Source organism: Prionailurus bengalensis, chromosome B4 (genome assembly GCF_016509475.1).
Source record: "Prionailurus bengalensis isolate Pbe53 chromosome B4, Fcat_Pben_1.1_paternal_pri, whole genome shotgun sequence".
In the NCBI taxonomy this organism is placed as follows: Eukaryota; Metazoa; Chordata; class Mammalia; order Carnivora; family Felidae; genus Prionailurus; species Prionailurus bengalensis.
In genome coordinates, this window is record NC_057358.1 from 43,179,991 (window position 1) to 43,206,636 (window position 26,646).

Consider the following 26,646-nt stretch of genomic DNA (forward strand, 5'->3'; position numbering starts at 1 on the left):
CTATGTTCAGTTGATATGCAAAATTAAATCGGCCTGCCTACTATTCTGTTGGCTTTAAGTTGTTGCCAAAGAGGTGAGTGAGTGCCTTTCACAACCTGATCTTCCTTATTTAGGTGAGTTTTCTGGGGGGGAGGGCGTCTGCTTCGACACGACAGATAGAACGCATTTCCTTTTCACCTGTTTAGGCTAATGACTTGCAGTGTTATGCAGAGTAAAGAAATTATTCAGCCTCTATTCAGGAGAACTGTTTGGGTCGAAGAAGAAAACACTAATTCCAGCAGAATCATTAAATGAAAATGAGAAAGCTTAGCAAAATAATAAAAAAAAAAAAAAAAAAAAAAAAAAAAAAAGAAGAGCCCGTTAAGGATTTTCTAGGGATTAACAGATTGTTTTGCTCCCTTTAGGTGGAGACAAATTCTTCAGTACCGGTTCCCAAGTGGACTTAGTCCATGCGGATGGTTTTCATATGGATGGAGGTTTTCCTTAATACTTCACTTTATCATTAATACATTTCTTCTTCTTTTTTTTTTTAACCCTGAAATTTCCTTTGGAACATTGCTTAGACCCGCGCCTCGGGAAGACTGGTCCGTCTCAGAGGGAAATGAAGTTGAAAACAATTGTTGTGAAATATGGGGTACAAGCCTTCACATCAGAAGATGAAACTTCTGGCTCATAATCAATAACACATGGGCTGCGCTAGAGTATTCCCAGGCTAGATTTATAGCATTCCCCCAAATTACACATCATCACTACCTTGTTCCCTAAGATCTTCGAAATGCGTAACTTTTAGGAGACGTAGGGGCTGGTGACCAGGAATACAAAACCTCTTTAGAGGCGGAATGCATCGATAAGCAGTAGGGGTGATTGTGTTTCACCTCCACCGGTGAACATACTTGGGATATATCACAGGCCTTCTTTAGACACTTAACGGCACCGGTTCTCCCACGGAACCCACGGGAGCACGTGAGTAACGTTTCTTGACCCGAACGTCGTATCAGCTGAAAATTGTCTACGGATACCTCTTTTTCATTGGTGCCAGGAGACTCCGTTCAGGCTCAATATATCCACTGTTAAGCCTCCGCAAGAAAGCTTTAAACTTCTTTGACACGCCAACAATCTAAGTTTGAATTAAATGACTAATGCTTCACCTAGTTTCTACCACTAGTGCTCAGCCAGCATCTTTTCAATTCATCCTCAGCCAAAGCCTGTCAACCATCCTGGCAACACACCCTTTCACCTCCCCACACCTCACGTCTTTGCTTTTCCAGTCCTTTGGCTGCCCTCTGGTTCCTTCCCTCACATAACTTGTCTGGCTGGTTCCTAGAAGCCTGGCAGAGATTCGTCTCTGACATAAATCTGGCTACCACGGATCAAGAGCCGGAGTCCAAACCCTCCCTGAGCGCAGATCGAAATGGATCTCATTTATAAACAAAGAGAACACCTCTATTTTTTTTTTTTTCTCGAAAAACAAATCATGCACTGGCTTTCAAAGGCGAGAATTAAGAGCGGGTGGACAGAGAGAAGGACAGACTAGACCAGAGGCTGGGGAAAAACGAGGAGGTAAAAATTGTTCCTGGATGAAGAGAACCCGAGAGAAGGCAGGAGCCTTCGTTATCTATCCACCAGGGGTCCCCCAGCCTGCTGTAAAGGTAAACGAGGGCAGTTATCTTTGTTCTGTGCCCTGAAGTAACCCAAGTTCCCAAAACGGGAGGTGGCACATAGTAGGTGCTCGATTAATATTTGCCGAATGTTCCCAAGGCTAAGAGGATTAAAAGCCGACCAACTGCTCTCATAAATAAAATGGCAAAGGCCACTGCCTCATCAAATGTGTGGCATCCCCAAATACAGCCCCATTGTTCTCTTCTCTTCATACCCTCTCTTTATGCCTCATCCCTGATTTTTGTCGTTCTTTTGCATACACACTTGCACCCAAGAACACACGCGCGCGCAAAATCCCTGAAATGACAGACTTAAATGTGTTGTTCAAAGCAAGTCTTATTGGGTTGCCGCTTTTAAATGAATGTCTAGTCCTAATGGGTTCAGTTTCTGGGCAGCATTCTTTCCCGCCTTCTCGGAGTTGAGGTGAGGATTTAACAATCAGCGTTCTCTCTCCAGTGCCTCAATCTTTTTCTTTCCCGTTCTCTCCTCTCCTCGGCTCTATTTCCTTCCCCAGTCTGTCGTTTCTCTCGGGTGGCTGCCTCGCTTTCTCCCTCTTTGCCTGTTCGCCCCTTTGATCCTTTCTTTCTATCCCTTATTCCCAGAAGCTCCAGAAAATACCTCCTTTTTTCCCCCCTTTGCACGTCACTTCCCTCCCTTCTCCCATCTCCTTCTCCTTGTCGGTGAGAGTGAGTTCCCCACTAGAGGCCAGCACTTTCTCAGTTTCGTCCCTCCAACCGGCGCGCAGAACTCGGAGAGAAAGAAGGGAAAAAAAGAGGAGAAAGAGAGAGCGGGGGGGGGGGGGGGGGGGGGGGGGGACAACAACCCCGGGGCCTAGAGCGCAGAGGCCCGGGAGCGGCGTCGTCATGGCAACGGGCGCCGGCAGGAAACGAGGGACGCGCGGGAGGGAGGAGGGGTGGGAGGAGGGCGCCGAGGGGAGGGGAGGGACGGGGGAGGGGTCCGGCTGCCCCGGAAGCACCTCCCCGCCAGCCCCCTCCTCCAGCCCGGCCCGCAGCCCCCGGCCTGCAGCCCCCACCCTCTCGGCCCGGCAGGAAGTGACAGGCCCGGAGCGAGCCCCGGAGGCCTGGCAGAGCCGCGGCCGGGCCCGCACCCGGAGCGGCGGGAGGGGCGGGGAGCCGCGGCCGCGCCGGGCACCTCCCACCCCGCCCTCGGCGCCCCCGCCCCTCCAGGAAGGGGAGGAGGCGAGGGGAGCCCGCCGCGGAGGCCGAGCGAGCCCCCCGCCCGGCCCGGCGACTGGGGACCCCGGCACATGAGGTGGACGCCCCCCGGGAGCACTTCGGTGCGGAGCCGGGCGCGAAGGTAACCGGGCGGCCGCGGGCTGGGGAGGGGCAGGACCTCTGGGGGCTTGGCTGCGCGGGGATGTTTCTTCAGCCACCTCCGTCTGTGTAACGCCCCAGGTACCTCCCCCAGTTTCTTTCCCTGCCTACCTCTAGCGCTGAGCTCTGCGGTCCTCCGGCTCTGTCTGTCCAAGTCTTCTTGCTATTCATCGCGCTGCGCTTCACGCCGTCTGTCCGTCACCCTAGTTGCTTCTGACTGCTCATTTTCTCATTCATTTTTCCTTCTCTGACTTTGGTTCTCCCATCCAAGCCTGCTGTCTAGTAATCTCCCTGCTTTGGATGGTCCGCTTGGTGCCTGGGTCTCCCAGTTCCTTGACTTCTGTCTGTCCCTCTCCTGCTTGGCTCCCTGCTATCAGTAGGCACGTCTCCCCGCTCACTTGGGTCAGTTCACGCCTGGCACCGCTCTATCCGCCCCTTTCCCTCGGTGTCTTTGATTCCTCTTTGGAACCTCATTTTCATCAGGGTTCTGTGTACAGCGAGGACCCGTGGGCGCTTACTTATCCCTGTTCTTCAGACCACTTCCATTTCTTTGGCACAGTCTTCTCCCAACCACCCCCTTCTCCTGCCGCCCTTCCTATGCCCGGTACTTTCTACAAGACGGAGTTTTATGTTTAGGGAAATTTATTCCCTCCAACTCTTGGCTCAGTGGGCCCAGGATCCGGGCCACTTCACTATCCTTTTCTAGCTCCCCGCCAGAGGTCCGTCCTAAACCGACCCAACCCAATCCAGTCCATACACACCCAACTGCTACGGTTCAGGGTGACCACAGTTGAGCTATTGTGGGGACCTCCGTGGCTCAGCTTCTTGCTCTTTTCTCTTCTGGCATGATTCCGAAAATGTAAATTCACGGTGCCTCCCAAACTTTTTGTTGTTTTCATTTTCTCTACTTAATTTTGCAGTCCCAACATTGATCACAGATGAACAGATTTACGTGGCTGAGATCCAGGAATCCCACTCTTGATGTCAGTTTCTCCTGATTTTATTCCCTAAGCTGGTCCCTTTCCATCTCTGTGTTCCTCTCACACTCTGAAAAAAAATATTACTCCGACTTCCATTTTAGGATCCTGAGGTTTATTAGCACTTCTCCCAATGAATGTAGGAATTAATGTATCCTTCAGCTCGTAAAGGGGACTCCTGTCTCTGAGTCCAGTGAACTAAGTCCATTGATCTCTATATACAACTCTGCCATGCTGCCTCTAATCCTTACCCACTTTTTTTTTCTTCACATGCTGATAATGAGGATTCATGGGTCTGTATCTGTTGAGTGCTTTGATATTTTGACGAAAGATGTGGGAGAAGGTAACCGGAGTTGAGGCTGATAGGGTTTCCCCTGGGTGCTTCTTGGGTTATATCCATGTTTGCAGTGACATTTGCCACACCTACAGAGATGGGTAGAGTACTTGGGGGATGATGATGCGATCAGATGATGCCCCGAATGGAATACTGAGAAATCTCCCTAACTCTGTTTCCGGGGCCAAACGGTTAGATTTTGTCTACCTTGTTGTGTTTTGGATGTAATCATTATGATCAGTCCATTTTAATAAAACTGTTGACAGGCCTTAGCAGAAATTCTGGTTTGATGTTTACATTCCTAAACCAAATAGTGCTTTGCTGACCTAACATTTCTAGTGGCCCCGTGCCTCAGAGGTAGAGAATATAGTGTCCAGGCTTAACAAAAGAGAGAGAGAGAAAAAAAAAAAAAAAGAATGAACCAAAAAAAGCCATATGGTCATTTAGTGCTGTTTGGAGGCCTATTTCTTATTTCTCATCTCCTGTCTCGTTGCTTGGTTCTTAGCACTGTTTTCATGTCTGTTTGCAAATTTTATCGTAGACCTCCCCGCCCCCCCCCGCGGTGTAAATTCTGACTGCTTAATTAAGTGCACCAAAAAGTTGAATCTTACTTTCTTGAAGATTTTCATTGCTGTGTATTTAATCTCTTTAATACGTGGGAGTCCATTTGTGAAAATGATACAGTACATTCAACTGTGAAGATTTTTCTACAAATGGGGAAACTGAGGTATAAGCAGGGAAAGTGACATGCCCAGTGTGTGATTAATAGTAGCCTGAGTCGGAACCAGGAAGCTATTTGGGCTGTAGCCCAGTTCTACCTGCTGGTTTGTTTGTTTGTTTCGAGTTTTATTTATTTAAGTAATTTCTGCACCCATCCTTAAGCTCCGAACTCATGGCTTGACTCATGACTCAAGAGTCTGCATGGTCTTCTGAGTGAGCCAGCCAGGGGCCCCTCTGCCTTCCAAGTTTTCTGACCTTCCATGATGCACTTAACATATCTGTATCTCAAGCCCCTCCTCCATAAAATGAGGACAATGAATACTCAAACCCAATGACACTGCCTTAAGCACAGATTTTTTTGTTTGTTTGAGGAGGTAGCATGTGTTCATGTAAAAGACCTGATACTTCCTAGCACAACTTTAACCTCAGAAAACCTCCTTTCTGCAGTGATAATATGGGGATAATCCTGTTTACCTTAAAGCTCTGTGAAAAATAATGGAGATGAAGAGCTAGTCAGTGAGAGGAGGCACCTGGCGGCTTCTCAGTGCCTGGTGACCATTGTTAAGATGATGCTGATAATGACGTTGAGGATCCAGACAAAAAGGAGATAACTGTTAAGTGGCTTGCGGGAATGTAAGGTAGCCTTAGCCTTAGGAGTCTTGAATTCTAGCCATTTGCTAGTTAGTGACAGTCCCAAGGGACTATGTGAAGGTTTCTTTTGAGACACTGCGTAGCTTCAAACGATGGTAGGGGGAACATATGGTTGTGTGTGTTGTAGATTTGGTAATTCTCAAAAACCCAAGGAATCATGGCTACTGGAAAGAAGAGGAAGAGTCTTAGATAGCTTGAATAATAACAAGAAATAATAGTGTGAGATCCGGTGTAAATTTCAATCCTTTGCTACTTTCCTCTAGGTCTTGAGTTAGAGCGCCGGCTTTGGGGACCCTGGACCAGTATCATGGAGACGGAGAGTGAGCAGAACTCTAACTCCACCAATGGGAGCTCCAGCTCTGGGAGCAGCTCTCGGCCCCAGATAGCTCAGATGTCGCTGTATGAACGGCAAGCAGTGCAGGTGAGGCTCAACTCGGAGGGGCTGTGATCTGTGAGTCTGGGCTTGGGGTAGGCACGGGTGCTGGGGGAGAATTGCTCTTAGCTCCTTTTCAGCAAACCGGGGCAGTTGGATCAGGTGACGACTAATGCCCCTTCCAGCCCTGAGAATCTTAGGGGCTTATAACAGTGTGACCAAGCAACCAGAGAATGAAATTCAGTCTTTAAACCATGGATTTGTATATCATTCAGTTCATGTAGCTAGATTCTGACTACCCACTTCTCTTTGTGGATTGTCAGGTTTTTAATATTTGGCCTTTCTTGTCAATCACCCTGAGTAATGGAAGTTTGAGACTCAGAGTTTTATTTTTTGATAAATAGTAGAATTCCATATTTAAAAAAAATCTGCTTGGGAACGGGGCATTTTACTTAAAATAGCTTGGTTGCTAGAATAACTATGCACATCATAAGAATAGTTCTAATTATTAAAGAATAAGAATACGGTAATATCCTAAAGTCAATACTAAAACTGCATTACCAGTATCATCCTTATAATGCCAGCTGTTGGAAAATTGTACTAATAGAATCTTTCACAAGCCCCTGTTTGCTCTCTTTTTCATCATTTTCAACTGCTTGGGGCTCTCTCACCGTTATGGTATCCCTAGCATATGGTCTTTTATTTTTTTGTTCTCTTTAGTTTTTCTTATTTTTGTTTTATTTATTTATTTATTTATTTATTTATTTATTTATTTATTTATTTAAGTTTATTTATTTTGAGAGAGAGAGGGTGGGAGAGAACTGGGGAGGGGCAGAGAGAGAGAGAGGGAGGGAGGGAGGGAGGGAATCCCAAGCAGGCTCTGCGCTGCCCGTGCAGAGCCCGATGCGGGGCTGCGTCTCACGAACCGTGAGATCGTGACCTGAGCCGAAACCAAGAGTCAGATGTTCAGCCCACTGAGCCACCCAGGTGCCCCTTTGTTTATTTATTTTTTTTCAATAAGCTCCACACCCAATCTGGGGCTTGAACTCGCAACCCTGAGACCAAGAGTTGCATGCTCTATACCTACTGAGCCAGCCTGATGCCTCTTCTTTTCTTTTCATTGTTTTCAACTTGTCCAGCCCTCGCTCTTTTCCTTACTACATCGCATGCTTCTCCACATTCCATTCTGGGAATTAAGAGTTCATGTGAGTTACACTGCTTTGCTTGTCTTTACCTACAAGACTAGAGCACGACAGAATTAATTGTTTCTCTGTTTTTTGAAACAGAGTGTGTGACTTCCTAGTTCTCCTGTAAAAAGGGGCAACTCCGATGGTTGTTGATTTCGCCACACTCCCCCCTCTTCTTTTGTTTCTCTCTTCCTTAAACCTCCCTTTCCGAGGATCGCAGTCATTTGCATAGAATAGGAGTTCCCAGCGATTCTTTTCTGAGTGGGTTGGGTTGATCCTCTCTTTTTCCTCTTAGGCTCTGCAGGCACTGCAGCGTCAGCCCAACGCGGCTCAGTATTTCCACCAGTTCATGCTCCAGCAGCAGCTCAGCAATGCCCAGCTGCATAGCCTGGCCGCCGTCCAGCAGGTGAGAGGTCAGCAGCCGGCTGGCCCAAGAGGGAGGGGGTAGGCGCTCCAGGTGGGTAGGGGCGTACCGCCTCCTCCACTAAGTCCGGCTGGCAACAGTGTCTTTTCTGCCTCCTGCCCTCCTGGAGGAGGACGAAGGGATCTCAGTCTCTGGGGTTGCAGTAGGAGCTGGGAGATAGAATGGCTGTGTTCTCGAACTGCGCTGTCCCATATGGCGGCCACCAGCCGTGTGTAGCTAGTGAGCCCTTGACAACAGGACTAGTCCAAATGGTAACATTATGGATCGCAAGGTCTTCGCGTGGAAAAAAAAAGTAAACTGTCTGAGTGGTTTGTTTCTCTTGGTTATACGTTGAAATGAGAGATACCGGCTTAAGTAAAATCAAAGCTTATTTTGTTTCTTTTCGCTTTTCGAAAAGCGTGCGTCCTAGAAAGTTATATATGTGGCTCGCCTTATATTTGTGTGGGATGGCCGCGGACCAGACCTGCGAGTGACTCGATACGATCTGATCACAGGTTCTTCCGCCTAAGAGAAAGTGGGAGGAGGAGGAGGAGGAGGAGGAGGAGGACAGATTACCGGATCTCCGCCCCCCCCCCCCCCCCCCCGCCCCAGGGGGAGTTACGGGGGAGTTACTAGGCTAGCAGATGTGGTAATGCCAGCGTTATTGGGATAGTGAATATACTCTTCCTTGCTCCGTGGTAGTCTCTGGGTTCTTACCCGAAGTCTCGATTCCATTTTGTGCTGGCGCTTAGAAGATTCCGAGTCTTCTCCTTCGTTGTCTCTGCTCTTTCTTGTTTCCTTTCCCCTCTAACAGGCCACGATCGCTGCCAGTCGGCAGGCCAGCTCCCCAAACAGCACCACACAGCAGCAGACTACCACCACCCAGGCCTCAGTGAGTACTGCCTCCTCCCACCAAGTGGCACCCTGTCCTGGGTCTTCTCTGGGGTAAACAGCTTTGGGCAGCCAGTCGGAGAGTGCTTATTGAGCCATCAATAGTATTCACCGCTCTGACGTAGAGAATGTCAGTAAAAGGGAAATAACTGACTTGAATCTATATAGGACCCTTAAGGAGGAGGTCTGAGAGAGGAGGAAGAAAATCCCCGGGGGGAGAAGAGGAGATAACAAAGGGAAGGGACCGATCTCTGGACCCTTTCCTGAGACGTGAAGTCTGCTTCATTCTTGTTCCTCTCCCCTCCCAGCCGTTAATGCCAGTGGGTAGGGACTGGTTTCTTTACTTCGGTAATACCCCTACAGTAGCTGGGATGACGGTTATGGATGGGAAGGTGTTATTCATCCCCCCCCCCCCCACCCCGGTTCTGAAAATGAGATATTCTGCTCTTGACTGTGTCACCCTGAATTTGTCCGTGGTGTATGTTTCCTTTGACCCCCGCCCAAAGCCTTAGCCTGGTTCCTCTCTGTACCACGCAGATCAATCTGGCCACCACGTCGGCCGCCCAGCTCATCAGCCGATCGCAGAGTGTGAGCTCTCCCAGTGCTACCACTTTGACCCAATCTGTGCTACTGGGGAACACCACCTCCCCACCTCTCAACCAGTCTCAGGCCCAGATGTATCTACGGGTAAGCCACCAACACGACCACCATCGTTCCGGGGCATAACTGTGAGTGGCCCTGGCAAACAAAGACTTGAGTGAAAGCTATTTTACTTAACTACGGTTACCCCGATATGTTAAGACACACTGATCTGCCTCCTAGGCCTTACTTATGTGTAGAATTGATGCTCAGTATCCACGGGTAGCCTGCAGATTACATCGAGATCCTAAGTTAGATGTTCGCCTTAACCTTTGACTCAAGGAGCGTCACGTATAGTCCAGTCGTTAAACCTGTGGCTCAAGTACACAAACCAAGTGTTATCTCTTAGCCTGTCTACCTACTATATACATAAATACTTGTTCTGAAGTCCTCATTGTCTCAACGTCTTTGATGTTTGACTCTTTGATATCAATCTGTAGTTTTATGTACATTCTAGGTTTCCTTCTGGATGACTCATCGCATATGGAGAATAAGGGTCTCCTGGGTTGGTGTGGAAAGGGGCAGGGCTTAGCAGTTTCGTATCTTCTGTTTATTTTGTCTTGTGGTCCTTCCCTTCCGTTTCTTCTGTCTTTCTTCTTTCCCTCTTGTCCTCTTTCCTTTGCTCTTCCTCTTCCTCCTCTCCTTGCCAGCCACAGCTGGGAAACCTATTGCAGGTAAACCGGACCCTGGGCCGGAATGTGCCTCTAGCCTCCCAGCTCATCCTGATGCCTAACGGGGCGGTGGCTGCAGTCCAGCAGGAGGTGCCATCGGCTCAGTCTCCGGGAGTCCATGCAGATGCAGATCAGGTCAGTGGCAACCACTTGACCTGGGGATGGGCACTGGGGAGGATGAAGGGAACGACCACAGACCAGGGCCTGCCCTGCTACCCCATTACTACTTCTCAGGATTCTTTTTTCCTCCCCTTTTCTTAGTTTCTATAGAACTTGAATCCCTTATAGGCGATGAGTTACTCGAGTTAGGAAGGGAAGTAGAGTTGACTGAAAACAGCCCTGTGGATCTGGGAAGCCTGTTCTCATCCCAGGGTAGATTTCCTTACATTCTTTTAGCCCTCTGTGGCTCAGTTTTATTCAGGAAGTCTTAATTCTCTTTCTTTGCAGTATTCTCTTCAGGATAAGGGAATCCTGCAGTTAGCTAGATGTGAAGCCAGCCTGGCTGAGTTGCTGAAAGAACGTTTGATTCCTTCTCTTCATGAGTTACGGTAGCTGCCCACTTTCGGCAGTGTGTTTCCACTCGCTGTGTGCCCAGTACAGTCTTCCTCACCCTTGCTCCCCGTGCCTTATCCCCAAAATACGTATATTTATTTCGAGCACGAAGCTTTTGCTTCTTATGGATGGAATGCCCACTGGGATCTCACAATCACTTTTTTCTTTCTCTTAGTTTGTCAGCAAGTAAATAGTGAGCTTGAGCTCTTTCTACTGATGTGCTCAGAAATATACTAGAGACTTTGGAAGATTGGAAAGCAATACAAGTCAAGTCTTCAAAGATCTTAGAGAACAAAGAAGTGCGAAGTAGATGGTACTAACTTGGAGGGACGCATGAGTTTAGAGAAGAGTTGGCCGCATTCCTTCTCGGGGACTCTGGGGATACCTGAGTAGATTCTTAAAGGATGGATAGGATTTGATTCAGAGCAAGAAGAAAACTGAGAGAGAACAGGATGTGTAAAGGCATAACTCCTGTATGTGCCTGAGTTGGGGATGAGTGGATAAAGTGGAGACAACAGACCTGATGGCAGAAAAGGTCAATGGCAGGGAGAAGTCTGAAAAGTACCTTCATAGGTAGCAGGGGTCATGGCTGGCTGTTGAACAGCAGATTAATAGGGTAAGGACAGTATTTTGGAAAGAATTTTCTAGGAACATGTACCTGGAGAAGAAAGAGAAATTAAGGAACCTAGGAAGAGGGGCGCCTGGGTGGCTCAGTCGGTTAGGCGTCCGACTTCGGCTCAGGTGAGGATCTTACGGTCCGTGAGTTCGAGCCCCACGTCGGGCTCTGTGCTGACAGCGTGGAGCCTGCTTCGGATTCTGTGTCTCCCTCTCTCTCTGACCCTCCCCCGTTCATGGTCTGTCTCTCTCTGTCTCAAAAATAAGTAAACATTAAAAAAAAAAAATTAAGAAAAAAAAGGAACCTAGGAAGAGATTCTTGGGAGTCATTTAGTCACTAGGGTAAGACCTTTGTTTTAGACTATGGTAACAGCAGGGGGGTCCGAGGCTGAGGTTGTGACTTCGTATCCAGTTCTTTCATTTATCCGTCTATTTATTCATCAGATATTTGAGTGTCAGTATGTGGGGGGACAGAGTAGTGGTTGAAGACGTGAATCTGATATTTGGGTCAGAATGCAAGTCCGTGACTTACTGTGTGACCCAGGCAAATGACCTAATACGTTTTTGCCAGTTTCTTCTTCCATAAAATAGCCGTTGTTAAATACCTACCTCAGGTTGTGTTGAGGGTTTAAATGAGTTGTCGGTGTAAGTGCTCGAGCAGTGCCTGGACGCGGAGAGTGTTGAGACTGTTGGCTGTCATTACTGTGTATCAGATATCCCCTGCCTTGTATGCCCAAGAAGATCATGAACACTGGACTGTTAGGGATCGCAAATCACTGAAGCACCAGACATTATCAACAAAGAATCACCTGGATGGTTTAATAAATAATTGCTTCATGAGAAAAGTACCGAGTGCTCCGCAAACACAGGAAGAGACCTAATTTAGCCTTGGGATTGGGGTGGAAAACCACCCTTGAGGGAGGTGTCTACCTGGAAGGAGAGTGGTGAAGACATGGGACACCTCATGTCCCAAGACCCTTTAAATCCAAAGAGGAGGGAAGGAGCTTTATACACGGGAGGAATTAAAAAAGATGGTGGGGACAGTGTTTGGGGGTTTTGGCTTTCTGCGAAGGGCGAGAGGGCGCTGTGGACGGATTTGAAATTCGGAAGTGACGTGGAGCGATTCGAGGTTTGTTCATTTGTGTGTTTCGAGATTACGTTGGCTCCTCGCTGGAGAATAGACGGAAGTGGTGTCGGTGCGAATATAAGGAGAACGACAGCGTTAGAACAGTCGGGGGGAAAGGTGGTGCCTGGATCGGGCAGTAACAAGGGAGAGGGACAGAAACGAATAGATTGGAGAAAAACTTGGAAGATCTCTGAAAACGGAGAACTGGTCCCGTGGATGGGGGAGTCGAGGGAATCCCAGAGATGGGGTCTGACACTGCAGTGAGGTGGCTGCTCCTGCTACTTGGGGGATGAAGAATGTTGGAGAAGGGGATTGAGGGTGAAGTTCACCCTTTTGGATATGCCGACTTCGGATGTGTTTGTGAGTCACTGGGTCACGAGGTCAGCAGTTTTACATATCTGGTGCCGGAGCTTGGAGGGGAGGTCTGTGAGTTGGAGATAAACGTTCAGGAGTAGTAGGCACATAGAACATTTGGGATTGCTTGGGGAAAGGTATGGGTTGACAAGAGGAAAGCGTTCAAAGATGGAGCCCTGAGGGTTAGGACAGTGCCTTAGAAAATGGAGCCGGTCACGGTCGAGTAGAGGGTGATGGACTGGCAAAGGGGACTAGGAGAGAGTGGCAGAGAAATAAGAAAATTTGGATTGTGTGGTGTCATTAAGACGGGAGCACAATGTTGGAGGAAGTGGTGAGAAGTCCTCTGTCAAATGCAGTAGAGAGGGCAAGAAAGAATCACTAATAGGGATCGAGAACCATTTCAGTGGAGTTGGTGGGGGGTGGAGGTCAAAGTAGTATGACTTGAGGGATGGCTGGATAGTGAGAACAGGCACAGCGCATGTGAACAGTTACTGCCGGGTTGCAGTAACAGGAAAGGAAGATGAAGCCGGGGTTGGGACAGTGGGGTTCGGTTGTGACGGGAGGCAACCGTTAGTGGAAAGGTTGAAGAGACTGGAAGGAATTGATAGACTAATCTTGAGAAGGATGAGGGGTGGGGCCCTGACTGTGGGATTTGATAGGAGGGAGGAAGGGAGAGCAGGGAAAAAGGAAGTGGTGGGTGTTTATGAGGGGGATGTATAGGTGTGGTGATGGAGCTCATGGAGGGTGCTCGTAATGGTTTTATTGTCTCTGCAGGGGTGATGAGGAAGAGGGGGACGAGCAAGTGGTTCTGAGGTGTATAGGGAGACTAGGAGAGTTTTATTTATTTATTATTTATTTATTTATTTTTGAATTTTTTTTCTAACATTTATTTATTTTTGAGAGACAGAGAGAGCACAAGCAGGGGAGGAGCAGAGAGAGAGAGAGAGGGGGACACAGAATCCAAAGCAGGCTCCAGGCTCTGAGCTGTCAGCACAGAGCCCGACGTGGGGCTCGAACTCCCGGACCGCGAGATCATGACCTGAGCTGAAGTCAGCCACTTAACCAACTGCACCACCCAGGCACCCCAGACCAGGACAGTTTTAAACAACCGTTATGGAAAGCTGATTAGCAAAAAACTGTAGACTTGCCAAATCGTATTAAGTGCCCCAGCACCCAATCCTGATGATTCTTCTAAATCTCTTAAAATCTATCACTTCTTTACTGCTTGCCTGCACTCAGGTTCTTATTATTTTTTACCTGAATTACTATACTAATTTTCTAATTGGTCTCTTGACTTCAGCCTTATCTACCTCTAAGCATCTTCCGTATTACTATCAGAATAAGGTTTTTTTTTGAGAGAGAGAGCGCATGCATGTGCGTGGGGGAGGGGCAGAGGGAGAGAGGGAGAGAGAATCTTAAGCAGGCTCCTTGCACAGCATGGAGCTTGACGCGGGACTCTATCTCATGACGCTGAGATCATGACCTGAGCTGAAATCAACGAATAGGATGCTTAACCGACTGAACCACCCAGGTGCCCCCAGAATGAGTTTTTTTTTTTTTTCAAGTTTATTTACTTTGAGATTGATTTATTTTGCACAAACAGGTGAGGGGCAGATAGAAGGAGAGACAGAATCCCAAGCAGGCTTCGTGCCATCAGCACAGAGCCCAGTGCGGGGCTTGAACTCATGAACTGTGAGATCATGACCTGAGCTGAGATCAAGAGTCAGTCGTTTAACCTACTGAGCCACCCAGGTGCCCCAGAATAAGTTTTTTAAATAAGAAAATATGTGTTGTTACTAACATTATTTTGAATTGTACTCCTGGTGTATCAGATTTGATAAATCACAATCCTTGGTTCATGATATCCTGTCAGCAACGGTCCATTCATGGTCCACTTTTATGTATTTATTCAGTATGTTTTCATGATGTAATAAGCAATCCCCAGTTCCACCCACTGCCTGCCCCTACCCATGGTCACAATCATTCTGATTCCTAGGTCCATCCTTCCCTGTGTCCCTTTTCTTAATAGTTTTATTGTGCTTACATTTCTCAGAAGTACTTGTTATTATGGAAAATTTCACACTTCTGGAAAAATAGTAAAAACACATGAAGCCCTATGTACCTACCAACCAGCTGCAACATTTGTCAACACATGGCCATCCTAACCAGGCCCCTTCCCTCCACCTGTGGATTATTTAGAAGCAAATTCCAGATACCATATTTGATAATATATAATATATATTTATATATATATAATATATATTTATATATATATATCAGATATATAATATACATACATATTTGAGATATATATATATCATATATATATATATTTACTTTGTAATTAAATTTAGAAAGTCTTTGGGTTGTATATAATTTTGGGGGAATACTTGTCCAGATCCGTCCATACTGTTGCATGCTGTTGTGTTTTATTAATATTGATTTCTATGTAGCATTCCGTTGTGTGAATGTACAACAGTTCATTCATCTTCTCTTCTGATAACGGTCATTTGGGTTGTGTCCAGGCTTTTGTTACCTGTGAAGAGTGCTGCTGTGAACATTCTTAGACATCAGCAAGAGTTTCTCCTGCGGAATTCCTGGATTAGGGGCTGTGTGAATGGGCAACTTGCTTTTTTATTTATTTATTTCCTTCCCAATTTTTACTTAAATTCTGGTTAGTTTTAACATATAGTGTAATACTGGGTTCAGGAGTTGAAGAATGTTCAACTACAGGATATGATGCCAGACTGTTTTCCAAAGTGTTTGTATTGACTTATGCTTCTATCAGCACCATTTATTTTATTTTTTTAGTTTTAAATTTTGTTTTTACGTTTATTCATTTTTGAGAGACAGAGAGACAGAACACAAGCGGGGGAGGGGCAGAGAGAGAGGGAGACGCAGAATCCGAAGCAGGCTCCAGGCTCTGAGCTGTCCGCCCAGAGCCCGACGCGGGGCTCGACCCCACGAACCGCGAGATCGTGACCTGAGCCGAAGTCGGACGCTCAACCGAATGAGCCAGCCAGGCGCCCCATGTCGGCACCATTTAAAAGAATGGTTTCAACAGTAGATCTGTGTCTGTGTGTTCTGCTTAATACTCTTCAATGGCTTCCTGTAATCTGTTAGGTGCTCATCGCTCCTCTCTTCGTATTTTGGAGTACTTACTATGTCAGGCACTGTGCTAGGTGCTAGAAATGGAACAGTGGAGGAGACAGAGCAACTTTGTTTGCGAATCGAAGTTCAGACTCCCCTAATTTTAATATACCAAGCCCTTCATGATCTGATACCTTTCTACCTCGCCAGCCTGAGCCTACTGTCCTAGCTTCGTTTCTTGTCCCTCCCTCTAACTCCCCCCGCACATAACGAAATATTTATAATTTCCAGAAATGCTGTGCTCTTTCTTGGCTTGATGGTTTTCCAGATGTTGTTACCTATATCTTCAAACCTCTGCCTTCACTCTTATCTGTCGAGTCTCAGGTCAAACAAAAGACTGTTTTAGGAAGTCTTCTCTGATCTCCCTGGTCTGACTCAGTCTCCCTCCTCTGTGTTCCCATGGCAGTTTGTGCATATCTCTGCATAGTATCCTATGGCTACTGGTGATTTTCTGGTCTTTTCTGGTGGAAAGTACTCATTAAGAGGAGGGATCGTGTGTCTTTCGTCCCTGCGTTTCCAGTATCCAACGTAGTACCTGAAGCAGAGTAGGTATTTGGTAGATGTTGAAGGAATGAATGGAGAGCAAAGGGAAAATCTGAGACATTTTGGAGGAATAAATGAGTGAACTTGCTGATGGGTTTGCTAGTGGATGAAGGAAACCGAAAATCAAATGTGATTCGAGTCCCTCCCTGAGTGACTGGAAGGACTTTCGTGTATGTAATTGACAAGGTGGGGGGTATGAGTTTTGAGGGGGGCTGGGGAATATCGGTGGCTATCCTCACTGCTACTGAATCGTCATAGAAATCTTGACCTTAGTCCCTCCTGTTCCCCCCTTTTCAGTATATCTCTTTCTTCTTATCTTTCAGGTGCAGAATTTGGCAGTGAGGAACCAACAGGCCTCAGCCCAAGGACCCCAAATGCAAGGCTCTACTCAGAAGGCCGTTCCTCCTGGAGCCTCCCCTGTGTCTAGCCTCTCCCAGGCCTCTAGCCAGGCCCTAGCTGTGGCTCAGGCATCCTCTGGGGCTTCAGGCCAGTCCCTGAACCTCAGTCAAGCTGGTGGAGGCAGCGGAAGTAGCATCCCAGGGTCCATGGGTCCAGGTGGAGGTGGCCAGGCACCTGGGGGCTTGGGTCAGTTGCCTTCCTCAGGAATGGGTGGTGGTGGGAGCTGTCCCAGGAAGGGCACAGGAGTGGTGCAGCCCTTGCCTGCAGCCCAGACAGTGACTGTGAGTCAGGGAAGCCAGACGGAAGCAGAAAGTGCAGCGGCCAAGAAGGCAGAAGCAGATGGGGCTGGTCAGCAGAACGTGGGCATGAACCTGACACGGACAGCTACACCTGCTCCCAGCCAGACCCTTATTAGCTCAGGTAAGCTTGTCACCTCTCGTAACGGCATCATTCTCTCAGAACTTGTTTGAAATCTTCAGAGTACGTTTCTTTGCCTTTTTTCCTGCTTCTCTTGGTCCTGGAGTAGTGGAAGGGAAGAAAATCGCATCAGCCTCGATCATATTCGTCCAGGGAGAGAGGGGGACTGGTAATAGAGCTAGATCGCGCCCTGTTTTCCACCAGTCAGCAATCAGTTTACAGACAATTGCTTCGTTCCCGTCTTAGGCCCTGAGTTTACCCACCCTGCCCATTCATTTGCCCCGTTCTTACTGAATTGCCTCCTGTGTTGTAGGAGGTGTTAGGGCTGTGTCTTTTTTTTTAAGTTTATTTATTTTGAGAGAGAGAGAGTGAGAGTGCTAGCAGGGGAGGGGCAGAGAGAGGGGGAGAAAGAGGATCCCAAGCAGGCTCCGCGCTGGCAGCGCAGAGCCCGACTTAGGGCTCGTTTGCGAACCGTGAGATCACGACCTGAAACCTGAAACCGAAATCAAGAGTTGGACGCTTAACCGACTGAGCCACCCAGGTGCTTCAGGGATGCATCTTTGAAAAACAGAGGCCTTGTCCTCGTGGAGCTCAGGATTTAGCTTAAGGGATGACTTCTCCTCTCACTGCTCAATGATGATTAGTTGGACCAGCCAGGGTAGAGCGGAGCACTTCGGACTAGCAAGCAGAGCACAGTTTAATATAGTCACCTTGTGATCATCTGTATCAATGATAAGGGTAAAAAAAGAATAAATAATATTAACCCCAAATGGTTTATACTTCTTTTATTTTATTTTTTATTTTTTTTATTTTTTTCATTTTTTAAAAGATATTTGAGATAGCGCGACAGCAGGGGCATGCGAGTGGGGGAGGGGCGGAGAGAGAATCCCAAGCAGGCTCTGCCCGGCGTGGGGTTCGATCTCATGACAGTGAGAGCACGATCTGAGCCGGTATCAAGGGTCGGAGGCTTAACTGAGCCACCCGGGTGCCCCTGTACTTGCTTTTAGACTGTGGTTAGATAGAGTTAGATGTGTGCACCTTACTTGGTAAGGTTTATGTTTGCCTGCCGTGTTTCTAGCACTTTGGTCGTTGCTGTGTTGGGATGATTTACTTACAAAAAGTTAGGAGTTAATTATCGGCTGTATTACTAATACCTAGGTATTTACGTACCATAGCGCTTCTATTTCTAAAGGGCTTTTGTCTCACATGCGCTCTCTGGACAATCTGGGAGAATATTGGGGGGGGGGGGGTGGGATTGTCAGCTCCACTTGCAGGGGAGGAACCTGGGTAAAGTCAGAGATGATAGCTGCGACTCTTAAAGACCCCCACAGGTGGTGACCTAAACTGATGAGTCTGGAAAACCGAGGCATTCACCGGAAAATGTTAGTATCTTTACCTCTGAGGACCTTCGTTCTTTCAGCCACTATTACGTCTTTCTCATGTGCCGGGCACTGGGCTGGGCTCTAGGGATGTAAAAAAGTGAAGAAAGCGGGGACTCAACCCTTGAGGAGTCCAGTCCAGTCGCACAGAAGGTGGGCCAGCCGTTCTCCTTTGCTGGGTCCCACTAGCAGGATTTAGCATAGCAAAGGGAATAGAAGTTCGATGGATACAAGAACTTACCGAGGGCTCTCGAGTTCTTTCCTTGAGGTCCTTCATTTCTAGACAGAGGTGGTAATGCCTGCCTCAGACGAAAGAGCGTCTCTCGGGTCCGCCGCAGGTTAGATTTGCAGTCGCCGCGCGCTACCAAGGGCGAGCGCGCTTCGGAAGGGTGGTTTTACTCTTGGTCGGTAACGAGGGTGATTTTCTGCTCCTCCCCTCCGTCCCGTTCGGGCGGTTCCTGCAGCCACCTACACGCAGATCCAGCCCCACTCCCTGATCCAGCAGCAGCAGCAGATCCACCTCCAGCAGAAACAGGTGGTGATCCAGCAGCAGATCGCCATCCACCACCAGCAGCAGTTCCAGCACCGCCAGTCCCAGCTCCTTCACACCGCCACGCACCTCCAGTTGGCCCAGCAGCAGCAGCAACAGCAGCAGCCGCCGCCGCCGCCGCCCCCGCCGCCGCCCCCGCCGCCCCCGCCGCCGGCCACGACTCTCACTGCCCCTCAGCCGCCGCAGGTCCCGCCTACTCAGCAGGTCCCGCCTTCCCAGTCCCAGCAGCAAGCCCAGACCCTGGTGGTTCAGCCCATGCTTCAGTCTTCACCCTTGTCCCTCCCGCCCGACCCGACCCCCAAGCCGCCCATCCCCATCCAGTCCAAGCCGCCGGGAGCACCTATCAAGCCTCCTCAGTTAGGGGCTGCGAAGATGGCGGCCACCCAGCAACCACCACCCCATATCCCCGTGCAAGTCGTGGGCACCCGGCAGCCGGGGACAGCCCAGGCGCAGGCCCTGGGGTTGGCACAGCTGGCGGCCGCCGTACCTACTTCCCGGGGGATGCCCAGCACAGCGCAGCCTGGTCAGGCCCACTTGGCCTCCTCGCCACCTTCGTCCCAGGCTCCTGGCGCGCCGCAGGAGTGCCCTCCCGCCTTGGCCTCCGGGATGACCCTTGCTCCTGTGCAGGGGACGGCGCACGTGGTAAAGGGTGGGGCTACCACCTCCTCACCTGTCGTAGCCCAGGTACCTGCCGCCTTCTACATGCAGTCCGTGCACCTGCCGGTGAGTGCCATCTGATGGTTTTGAGGGCACGGTCACCTTCCAGTGGGCCTGGGGCTCAGTGGAAACAGAGCTTAACTTAGGAGGGGAATGAAGAGAAGAAGGGAGCCTGGGTGGCTCAGTGGGTTGAGCATCCGACTCTTGTTTCGGCTCGGGTCACAATCCTCGGGTTGTGGGATCGAGCCCGGTGACGGGCTCTGCACTGAGCATGGAGCCTGCTTGGGACCCTCTCCCTCCCTCGCTCTGCCCCCCGACCCCACTCGCACTCGCGCTCTCTCTCTCTCTTAAAAAAAAAAAGTTGGAAAAGTTAAGATACTGACATTTATCATTTAACCTTAACTTCTTCATTGGAAGCCCCATCTCCCAATACAGCCACACTGGGGTTAGGACTTATGAATTGGGAAGGAGGAGACCACAAACATTCAGTCCATAACAAATCCATAATTCATACGTGTGAGTGAGTGAGCGCGCGTGTGTGAATAAGTTACTGCATCAGTTGCTCTGTTAATCATCGTCTTGTTTCATCGGTGACCATTGTTTGTTACAAACCCTAGAACTGAAAAAGATAATAGTGTTTGCTTCTTTTGTAAGGGAGACATTAATAGAAGGTTAAGGTACTGGTACTTATTCGTTCCTTTTGTAAGAGAGAGACATTAATGTATGTAATTGTACTTCATACTCCTGAGTTTGCTCTTGAATTCATTCTGGGTTTTTGGATCTCTGCTAAGTTAGATCAAGATAGCCTTGATCACTTAAATGGATCTTTGGAAAAACAGTAGTTCTCGGTTGGGCCAGAGTGGAGCCAGGGTTCTGAGGTCTAGGTCAGGGCTACATGTGACGTTTTCTTTTGTCCTGATGTAGAAGATATACTTCTTGGGAATGAGCAGGAATCTTAGTGTACCGTGGGGAGTATACCAATTGGGGAATGTGGAAATGAGAACATTTTCGCTGGTATTATGGGAGTAATGGAGGTTCTTTATGCTCCTTCACTCATATATCTTGATTTCTTTCCTGTTCTTCACTTGATAGAGCAAACCCCAGACGTTGGCTGTCAAACGGAAGGCAGAATCTGAGGAGGAGAGAGACGATGTCTCCACATTGGGTTCAATGCTTCCTGCCAAGGCATCTCCAGCAGCAGAGAGCCCAAAGGCCCTGGAGGAGAAGAGCAGTCTTGGAGGTGAGTAACTGACTTGTGCAGTGCAGAGATGAGAGAAATGTTCGGAGCGGGCCGAAAGATAAATCTGGTTCAGGAGAATACGGGAATACGGGCCTGAACTTGGATGAATGAGTGGATCCGAAAACGGACACCAGGGTGAATGCTCAGAGGTGAACGTGTATCATTGTGGAAGATCACACTGGCTTGGCGAACACATGGACCAGTTATGTCATCCCCGGTCTGCTCCTTAGTCTGTGTTTGTTTTCCAGAGAAAGCTGAACCAGTGACCGGTGTGAATGCTAATACTCCAAGCAGTGAACTAGTAGCCTTGGCTCCTGCCCCGTCAGCACCCCCTCCTACGCTAGCCATGGTGTCCAGACAGATGGGTGACTCAAAACCCCCACAGGCCATCGTGAAGCCCCAGATTCTCACCCACATCATTGAAGGCTTCGTTATCCAGGAAGGAGCAGAGCCTTTCCCGGTGAGGGCAGGGCCATAAGGTGGGACTTTCAAGTGGAGACGTGGTCTGATTACTTACTGTCTTTCCAAAGTCCGCTAAAATCAACGGTCTCAGAACTGTTTCATTGTTAGAGAATGGTCCAGTTCTGTTGTGCGCATAGTGAGTTGTGAAGGAAAAGAAGGAAGGGAAGTGGGAAGATTATGTGTAGACCAGAAAAAATGGCAATGTTGGGAGAGGAGAAGAGAAGGAAAAAGCTGTTCATGTTTAGCTCCACAAACTGGGTTGTATGAGAACGAAGAGACGTGTGGTGGAGAGGTTAAGGGACTTTTTCTAGGTTGCCAGCCCTTGCAGAACCAGGACCAGAATGCCGGTGTTCTGCGACTTTGGAAGGCAGAGGACGGCCGAGGTAGAAACCTGTCTCCCAGGGGCTTATGGGAGAAGAGCCAGTTAGGCACTCCTGATTGTCCTCTTGAACAGGTTGCTCTGCACCAGGGTTGGGTTAACTCAGAGAACCAGGCAGAGACGGCTGAGGAACGCTGGGGAAAGCTATCGAGAAGCAGAAGGGAGTCGGGCTGACTTCCCTGTACACTTTGTCTGGCACAGGTGGGTTGTTCTCAGTTACTGAAAGAGTCTGAGAAGCCGCTGCAGACCGGCCTCCCGACGGGGCTGAATGAGAATCAGTCAGGTGGCCCCTTGGGAGGGGACAGCCCATCGGCTGGTGAGTATTAATTTAGAGACCCATCTGGGGAAGGAGGCTCACGGAGATGTGTTTGACTCGGCGTAAAATAGTAATTATTTAAGGTGGGAATTATGTGAAGTCCATTCACACACAGCAACTATATTAAATACCAGAATGTGTAGAATCACACGAAAGGAGTTGCAGAGGATTAGGGTAGTTTTTTCCAGCTAACCTCTTGAATTATTTACTGTAAGGATATATTTTTCAAAAGATCTCAAAGAGGAGACTTCTCCGACTTTGGCTCAGGTCATGAGCTCATGGTTTGTGAGCTCAAGCCCCGTGTGGGGCTCTGTGCTGACGGCTCAGAGCCTGGAGCTGCTTCAGATTCTGTGTCTCCCTCTCTCTCTGCCCCATCCCGGCTTGTACTCTCTCTCTCTCTCTCTGTCTCTTGCTCTCTGTCTCTCAGAAATAAATAATAAAAACATTAAAAAAAAATAAAATAGGATACTTATTTTTGTAAAAAAAAATTTGACGTTTACTTTTGAGAGACATAGAGAGCGTGAGCGTGGAGTGGGGGAAGGGCAGAGAGAGAGAGGGAGAGAGAGGATCTGAAGCAGGCTCTGCACTGATAGCAGGGAGCCCGATGTGGGGCTCGAACTCCGGAACCGTGAGGTCGTGACCTGAGCTGAAGTGGGACGCTTAACCGACTGAGTCACCCAGGCACCCCTAGTTCTCCTTAGTCTAGATTTTATAATGTACATTAAGGACTCTGTTTACATTTCCCCCACGGCTTTTGTAAACTGTTGTTGGGAGAGGGATCTTGTATCTTTGTAGTTAGTAATTAGTTCCTCTGTCCTGCTCGCTAATGCAGTCTTATCTGAGATCTGAGAGTATGAATTAGGATAAAGTTCGTCTTCGGGGCACCTGGGTGGCTCAGTTGGTTAAGCGTCCGACTCTTGGTTTAGGCTCAGGTCTTGATCACACGGTTCCTGAGTTCGAGCCCCGAATCGGGCTGCGCGCCGGTGGCGTGGAGCTCGCGTGGGATTCTCCCTCTCCTCTCTCTCTGCTTCTCCCCCGCTCTTAAGCGCACTCTCTTTCTCAAAATAAATAAAGAAACGTTAAAAAAAACATTACAAGGGAAAAAAGGCCAAAGCTAGTCATCGAAAACGGAAACAGTCGGCCTGAAGTCTGAAGCCCAGGGACGTTCCTGAGGGACACACCTTTATGGTTTTGGATTCTGAACTTCAGGTTGTAGGGATTCTGACTTAGGTCACGTAGCTCCGTGGGGGGCAAACCCTGAGAGTGATTTGATTAGTCCACTGTGGGCCGCACGACGGCCTGAGCGGCAGCGGAACCGGTGACCGCTCTCCAGCGAGGCCTTGTTTTCCAGAGCTGGATAAGAAGGCGAATCTCCTGAAGTGTGAGTACTGCGGGAAGTATGCTCCCGCAGAGCAGTTTCGCGGCTCCAAGAGGTTCTGCTCCATGACTTGCGCTAAGAGGTACCACGGGCACCCCTTCCTCACCTTCTGCACCCGTTCCTCCGTCTAACAGGGCGCCCCCCCCTTCCTTCCCTGGGATCATCTCACAGCTGATCGTTCAATGAGTCTCCTTGCCTGTCTGCTGGCCCGTTCGTCCCCGAGTCGGTTCTTAAGACACCGATTCACGTTTAGCGAAAGGTAGCAGGGTAGTGTTTGTAGCACCTTTGACGTCCGGCGCGTGCCCTGACCTGTAGGTATAACGTGAGCTGTAGTCACCAGTTCCGGCTGAAGAGGAAAAAAATGAAAGAGTTCCAAGAAGCCAACTATGCTCGTGTTCGTCGGCGTGGACCCCGCCGTAGCTCCTCCGACATCGCCCGCGCCAAGATCCAGGGCAAGCGCCACCGGGTGAGCTGCCGGTGCAGAGCCGGCTCCCTTTCAAGTGGTCCTTTTTCCTTGGTCCTCCCCTACCGGGCGATTCCTTTGCCCAGGTGAAAGACAGCAGGAGACCAGAACTCATTTTCGTATTGATTGCATCACTTGAAATTCCAAGAGATCCTGACCTCTGGTCTCCTTTCACCTGATGACTGTTTCACGTATCCGTTAATCTTGACATTACATTTGGGAAAACCCAAATTGTTGGAAGAAGGGAGAATCGAGGAATGATAGCATATACTTGAAAGCGACTTGAGAGTGGGCTAGTGACTGGGCATTTGCAAACCAAGCGCGGTTTTTTCACTCGCGGTGATGCTAGGTTTTCCTCTCTGCCCAATTATTGGCTCAAACCCCAATGGCTGGGGAGGGCAGGGGGACACCTCACGCCCCGTATTCATGATCTCACTGCTTTGGGATTCTCTCCTTAGGGTCAAGAGGACTCTAGCAGGGGTTCGGATAATTCCAGTTACGATGAAGCACTCTCTCCGACATCTCCTGGGCCTTTATCTGTGAGAACTGGGCATGGAGAACGTGACCTGGGGACCCCCAATACGGTACCACCGACGCCAGAATTACATGGCATCAACCCTGTGTTCCTGTCCAGCAATCCGAGCCGCTGGAGCGTAGAAGAGGTGTATGAGTTCATCGCTTCTCTACAAGGTACTGAGGATCTATCCGGCAGAACCCGGATCCCATACAGGTTGAGTTTCCTTAGGTCGCCCAGTGTGGGCCTTCATGACAGGGAACGTGACTGACTCTTAAGCAGTAGGGACTGAAGTACAGTATGATGAAGGCTCTACTCTTGATCGTTGCCCAAGTTACTTGTCCACAGCCTGGTTTCTTAATTTCCTTCTGGATTGATTGTCCTCAACTGTGTCAGCAGTCTTGCAGTGTTTGATTTTCACCTTCATGTTTCTTACCGATAATTTTTGGATAAAGTGTATTTTTTTGTGTGTGACTGTGATACCTGTCACGGATGGTAAGACTTTTTCCCACTAAAGGGACTGGGAAATAAGGGGCCGTTGTTAACTCCACGCTCTTCAAGGCAGGATTGTTTATAAGCTACTCTGGAAAAAGGATGGGTTTCTCCAGAAAACAAAATCACTGTACCCGTTTTGCCATTTGTGTGAATTATGGGTCCTGAAGCAAAACTGCCACAAAGGCTCCGAACTTTGTTTTTTGCTATTATGAAAGAAAACAGGTCGATCTTGCTCCTTCCTTTTCCTCCTTGCTCAGGCTATTTGAATGAAGTTATTTCTATGATTGGACAACTTTGTCATTCTTCTTTTATCTCGGCTTTTTTAAATGTTCATATTTGGGAGAGAAAGAGAAAGAGAGCGTGCAGATGGTGGACAGGCAGCGAGGGGGGAGAGGATCCTAAGCGGTTTCCGTGCTGTGTATGCAGAGTCACATGGGGGGCTTGAACTCACGAACTGCGAGATCATGACCTGAGCTGAAGTCGCGAAGTCTGATGCTCAACCGACAGCCAGCCAGGGGCCCCAAGGCTTTTTGTTTTCATATTTATTTTTTTTTTACTTAAAAAATTTTTAATGTTTATTTTGGAGAGAGACAGAGCATGGGCAGGGGAGGGGCAGAGGGAGAGGGAGACACAGGACCTGAAGCAGGGCTTGAACCCACGGACCGTGAGATCATGACCTGAGCCCAAGTCGGATGCTTAACCGACGGAGCCACCCAGGCGCCCGTTTTCATCTTTAGTTTCTCCCTCGTATCCTCGGGTGCCCCCATGGGGTTTCTCATGTGTATTCCCCCCATTTCCTTCTAGGCTGCCAAGAGATTGCAGAGGAGTTCCGTTCCCAGGAGATTGATGGACAGGCCCTTTTATTACTTAAAGAGGAACATCTCATGAGTGCCATGAACATCAAGTTGGGCCCTGCCCTCAAGATCTGCGCCAAGATAAACGTCCTCAAGGAGACCTAAGGTGGCCCTCTCGCACACACGAGCCGAAGGCGGACACTCTCCACTGTCCAGGTTATAACCTGGTAGCAGCAGACTTTACAGGGAAGAAAGAGCTGTTCCAATTACCTGAATCTTCTGGAGAGGGCATTACCGAGACAGGGAAGAAAAGTGCAAGAATTGGTTGCTGGTGCTACATGGCGGCAGCTGTGACATTTTCTCCGGGTTCTACCTTCATTTTTAAAAGTTACGGTTCTCGCTTTTCTCACTTCCCCTGATCCAATCTTTATAAAAAGAGGCAGTCTAGAGAAGTAGGACTGCTCCGCCTTATCCTGGAGTGGAGTACATAGCCAGGGCCTCAGCTCTCCGGGAGGAGGAACAGACCGTGTGGAACCGTAAGGAAGTGGGCGGAACGCGGGTGCGCCTCCGCAGCGGGAGAGCGAGGTGGGGTTTTTCTAGCTGGCGTGACACGAGCGGCAAGATCTGGCGGCCCCTCTCTTCCCTCTGGACCGCCTGGCCGTGGCCCGGGGTCTTTGTCGTCGCTCCCTCGGTACTGAACGTTTTCTCCTGCGTTCCTGGCAGGGTCACCAGCCCGCGCAGAGACTCGGTCGGCGTCATTCTGATCCGCTGCAGGGGCTAAAAAGTGTTGGGCACGCGTGTGGCCGTCATTCGTTCCGCATCCCCGTGCTCCCTTCAGTCTATCTGTGTGTCTTCTACCCTCCCTTTCTTTTCAGTTCCAACTCTGCTCTGTCCTATAGCTTTATTCAAACAGGAGTGTGTGGGGCTGAGGTCAGGAGTGTAAGTACCTGCCTTAGGCGCTATTCCTTATACAACAAAAATATTAAATATTTTTTTCCTCCTCAGTAAAAGGATAAAAATTGGT

At 48.9% G+C, this 26,646-nt stretch overlaps 1 protein-coding gene across 5 annotated transcripts; it reads left to right on the forward strand.

The window, feature by feature from the left end:
* Positions 1 to 2,826: 2,826 nt before the first annotated feature.
* PHC1 (polyhomeotic homolog 1) lies at positions 2,827 to 26,646 on the forward strand. 5 transcript variants are annotated; one of them, XM_043563449.1, is made up of 16 exons: positions 2,852 to 2,976; positions 5,939 to 6,096; positions 7,531 to 7,641; positions 8,453 to 8,530; positions 9,067 to 9,216; positions 9,819 to 9,974; positions 16,503 to 16,764; positions 16,846 to 16,998; positions 18,839 to 19,647; positions 20,674 to 20,821; positions 21,070 to 21,281; positions 21,864 to 21,978; positions 23,330 to 23,438; positions 23,672 to 23,822; positions 24,278 to 24,509; positions 25,633 to 26,646. In XM_043563449.1, exons 2-16 carry the CDS (start codon positions 5,983 to 5,985, stop codon positions 25,785 to 25,787), a joined length of 2,955 nt encoding a protein of 984 aa, XP_043419384.1. In that variant the 5' UTR covers positions 2,852 to 2,976; positions 5,939 to 5,982; the 3' UTR covers positions 25,788 to 26,646. The 5 variants fall into 5 exon arrangements, with proteins under 5 accessions (XP_043419382.1, XP_043419381.1, XP_043419386.1 ...); XM_043563450.1 differs by having other exon boundaries at positions 9,843 to 9,974; XM_043563447.1 differs by having other exon boundaries at positions 2,827 to 2,976; positions 9,843 to 9,974; positions 16,503 to 16,998.